General features: G+C 45.5%; 1 protein-coding gene across 1 annotated transcript; it reads right to left on the bottom strand.

Moving 5' to 3' along the window:
• Positions 1-336: 336 nt before the first annotated feature.
• On the bottom strand, positions 337-2,156 carry LOC141612150 (zinc finger CCCH domain-containing protein 23-like). Its single transcript, XM_074430869.1, has one exon. The coding sequence runs from the start codon at positions 1,879-1,881 to the stop codon at positions 913-915; it is 969 nt and encodes a 322-aa protein (XP_074286970.1). The 5' UTR covers positions 1,882-2,156; the 3' UTR covers positions 337-912.
• Between the last annotated feature and the right edge of the window lie 2,662 nt (positions 2,157-4,818).

Here is a 4,818-nt window from a genome sequence, read left to right as displayed (position 1 = left end):
CAAAACTTACTCCCATCGTATACGTAAATCCTTATTTATGATGAGCATATCCGTCGTATAAGAAGCTATACCGCCAAAATGCCTTCATTCCATTATGTTTTGAGTTTTGGTTGAGGCAATATCATTGTATGGACTATCGAGAATTGAATTGAGATTTCGAGTATTGAATATAAATTTGTTTATAAAAAAGAACCGTCTCATGATCTCGATTCTATAGTCTGGTTCTTTCGAATGTGGAACTTTGTATGCAGTGTCGACATATTCCCATTCTACTTGAACATATCCAAAAGCAGTAATTTGCAAATAAACGGAGAAAATTTCGTAGTAGATACCAAATTAGTAACAAAAACTTTATATTCATAAGAACATTAAGAGATACGGATAGAGTAATAGATACATTAATCTGAAGATTAGAAATTATCAAATAATACTAAGATTAAGATAATTAATTAACATCATCCTACATAACTTAACATGCAGCAATGCAATAATAATCAAAAGAACATAATAATCGTAATAATAATACGAAATCGGATCGAACCCGAAATAAAAAAGGATTGATAATAATCAAACCCAATAACAAAACACTTGATAAAAGCATCATCATCAATCTTCATCATCATCAGCTGAAGCTTCTCTTGAAATCTTCAAATCTGTACACCACTAATCATCCTCATTAATTTCGCTAATACACTACCCAAAACCCACTTTTACTTTTTTACCCTTTTCTTCATCCGAAATCAATGCCTCCCAAAAAGAACGCAGCCCACAAAATAGGAGACATATTTTTCCCTTTTTCTTTTTCTTTTTTTTTTTCATGCACCGGATAATATTTACACCCCATGGCAAAATAAAAATAACAATAAAAATTTAAAATTTAAATTTAAAATGATTAAAAACCCGGTTCACTTCTCACTTAACCAACTCGGAAACCCACCCGAAATCCGGCCCTGAGTCAACACGGTCCGTATCAAGCGAGTTCTCCTGACTCAGTTTGGCGTAAATCCTAGCCCTGACATTCTTCCCTGACTCAACCCTCTCCATTGGCATCTCCTCCTCCAAACCCGACTCCCACGGGTCAAACAATCCGAGCCCATACCGAGTCGGGGTACGAGTCACCGGACTCATCAACCCACCCATGAACCCAGTCGGACTCCTGGGTGACCCATACCCGGACATATTCCCAATCTGCAGCCCTCTCACCGAGTTCACAAGTTCACCCATTGAGTCAGGTGGCGAGTCAGGCCTATCCAGGATAGAACTCGGAGACACCCCGAGTCCCCTCATCGAGTCAAAACAGAGTCGACTCGGCGGTGACTCGGGTTGGAGGCTGGGAAGGATACGAAGCTGGTCAGGGGTATGAGCGAAGAAGCAAACACGGCGTAGACATGCCGGTCCATCTTTACAAGGCTGAGTACGATACCGAGCTGGGTGTAGCCAACACTCAAACACACCATGCGCGTACTCACACGCGTCACCCTTACGGCAACACCCGCGGCGGAAGTCAGGGCAAGCGGTGCCGGAGTAATGATACTTACGCGGGTCGCGGCGACGGGCTTTCTCACCCGGGTGGGCGAAAGGGCATTCGGTCCAGTCATGTGAGCGGCCACGTCCGCAACGGCGGACCTTGAAATCGTACATTCTGAAGTTATCACATGAGAACGAGTCGCCGCCAGTGAGTGAGTCGGTGTCGGAGAACGAGTCATCGAGGAACTCGGGGTCAGAGGAAGGGAGGTAACGGTGGAAGGCGGAGAAAAGGGCGGTGGTTTGTGGGGAGAAGATATTGGACGTTGGATCGTCGTAAGGTGGGTCCCATGGTGGGATTTCAACCGTCGGATGTTGCTGTTGATGTTGATGTTGTTGTCTCTGGATCATCATCATGTTTTTTTTTTTATTTATTTTTAAAAAGAAAAGTTAAAATGGGATGTTTATCTGGAAGAGAGAGAGTGGGGGAGAGGTGGAGTGATATGGTGATAGTAGAAGATATGTATGCTGAGAGTGGTTTAAGTAGAGAATTTTTAACCAAGGTTAGTTGGGAGGATTTAACCACGGTTAAAAATATAATATCTACTACTGGTTACTCGATTTTTCCAGCAGGGTTTAAAGGCGGGGGGACAAATAGTACTCCACTTGTTTCGTTTTCAAAGGTGGAGTCTGTGGGAGGAATGTGAAGTATAATATTGGCTGTATTTGTACATGAAATGAAATATAGAATTAGGTCCAATTTTGTGACATTTTACCTTTATTTGTGTTTTGTAATTATTTATACGGAATAAGGTTTTTTTTAAATAAAATAAATTTGATTTGAATTGAAGTTTTTGAATTTGAACTGAACTAATAAAACAAAATTATAAATAGATGTGTTGAACGTCTCATGATTAAGAAATATTTAACAAAAGTTATAAAGCATTCTATAGACTGTCTCGTCTTTATTTTGACAAGCTGGATTTTATAATGATAAAGTATATAAATAAATTGAATACTTCTCAATCAAAATTTGTATATCATTAGTAAAAAAGTGTTCAATATAAATCACATTTAATCAAAACTCTAATCTAATACTATATATAAGGTTATGTGATAAGAATCGAGGATAGGGTGAAATATTTGGGGAGTTGGGGTACCTTTGATGTTGGGTTTCAGGGTTGATAAGAAATGTCAATCGCTGTAATTTTAACTAATTCAAAAAATTAATTTAGTAAAAAAAAATTATAATATGCAGTACAGGTTTACCTTTTTTTTTTAAATTGAACTTTTAGGAATTGAAAGTGATGGGGCATATTCTGCACCCGCTGACCGAGTCAACATATTGAGCAAGGTCAAAGCCAAAAGACAGCAAGTCAACGTATTAGACAAACCCTAACCGAGCAGCGACTGTCGGCTGTCACTGGGTCTCGGTCTCGGCAACTAGCCCGAGAGGCACATCCGCGTACTCACATCCGGTCCCCTCGGCATGGAGTCAACCAGCGGTAGGCCCTACGTGGGTCCCTCGGCCGAGGGTAGAACAGTCTTTCCACCTGCTCTGCCACTTGGCCACTACGTGACAAAAGGTGAAAGTTTATAAATACTCCTCAATCCTCATTGAGAAAACGATCCGATAATCCACAATTCATCCTAAAACTCACTATAAATCTGGTATAAACTCCCTTATCTCTCTACAATATACTTTGCCAAGTAACACACAACTTAATCCCTTTAAGTTTACTAACTTGAGCGTCGGAGTGAGTACGCTCGGTACCAAGCCGAGCCCTAAGTTTGTTCATCTTTACAGGAGAGAGCGAAAGGAAGAGACAAGTCAAAGTCATCATTCAACAAGCTTACGTGGTCACAACTCTGTTTCGGAACTACACCCGGAACAATTGGCGCCGTCTGTGGGGAATCCATACTAAAAGCCGGTCACCTACCTTACAAAAACAACCAAAAACCATTCAAAGAGCTAAGAAGATGTCAAAACAGTCAGAACTTGTGAGTGTAGAAACTGAATTCTACCAGGATGAGACGTTCCCTAATTCGGAGATCGGGCAGTCCCCCACCGGCCGAGTGATTGAGCCGGTGAAGTACGGGATGCCAAGGGAGCCAGAAACACCGCTGCCCACCGGCCAGGTCGCTGTCATGGGACACGTGGTCGATGCAGCCAAACTGAAGCTATTCTTGGACGATGGGCGAGACGGCCACCCTGTCACGACGACGGTGTGGCGGTGCCTCCACCGGTGACCATGGCCACAAAGTAACTCCGAACAACTTGACCGGAGTAATACAAGGAGTTGGGCATGCAAGGACGCCGGCGGAGCCCGTGTTGCCAAGTGGCACCAAAGTCCTTCCCCCACTCGTGGGAGGACAGCGTCGCCGCGGCAACAACGAGGCCACCCCCGAAGAAATGAAGAAAGAAGTCTGACTCTCCAAAGTCGGACAACAAGAAGCCCTTCCCGCCACGGGGAGAGAAGCCGGACTAGGATTGCGAGGAGCCGATCGCCGCGTGTCATTCGGCACGTGGTAAGACAGCCCCTCAATGCCTTTGTCCTCGAAGTCCCGGTGCCGACCAAACTGAAGCTGCCGCCCCTATCATACAAAGGAGATAGCGACCCAACCGACCACGCCGAGGCTTTCGAGTCGTACATGTCGGTATGGGAGCAGCCTGATGAGGTGTGGTGCCGAGTCTTCCCAACGACCCTCCATGGCAAGTCTCAGAGTTGGTACAAGGGGCAACCCAATGGCTCGGTATACTGTTATACCGACCTAAGGGACAATTTTATAGCCCAATACGATTGCAACAAGCGAAGGGCCGTGGAGACATCAGATCTCCTGACTATCCGACAGGGGGAGGACGAGTCCCTCCGGAGCTACGTCAAGAGATTCGACGCTAAGGTTCAGCAGATTCGTGAGCCGAACACCGAATCGGCGGCGCCTTCGACCGATGAAAGGCCCGCCGAAAGGCGAGTTCAAAAATGAGCTCATCAAGTGCGAGGACCTCAACCTAGACTCCGCCGGAAAGATGGCCGACCGAGCCGTAAAGGTGGAGGACTATCACAAGACCTGGGTAGGCCACAAAGTGAAGTGGGCACCCGAAGGGAGGAGCCGCCGGGACAACGTAGACGAAGGACGCCGTGACATAAATAGGTCACGGCTACCGAGAGATTTAATAGGAAACGAGAACTCGGCGGGCGCCGGGGAGTTCGGGACCATACACCCCGAAACGGTAGGCGGTCTCACCCCCCGGTTAAATCACCGGCCAAGTCTTTGCCCTAAGCAAGAACGAAGGGCGTAAATGGGCAAGGCCCCCAAGGCGCGGGGGACGGCGACCTTAGCCAGTTCTGCGAC

The sequence above is a fragment of the Silene latifolia genome, chromosome 11 (assembly GCF_048544455.1).
Source record: "Silene latifolia isolate original U9 population chromosome 11, ASM4854445v1, whole genome shotgun sequence".
Lineage (NCBI taxonomy): Eukaryota > Viridiplantae > Streptophyta > Magnoliopsida > Caryophyllales > Caryophyllaceae > Silene > Silene latifolia.
The sequence above is the reverse complement of the archived record's forward strand: the minus strand, read 5'-3'. Positions and strand labels throughout refer to the sequence as shown.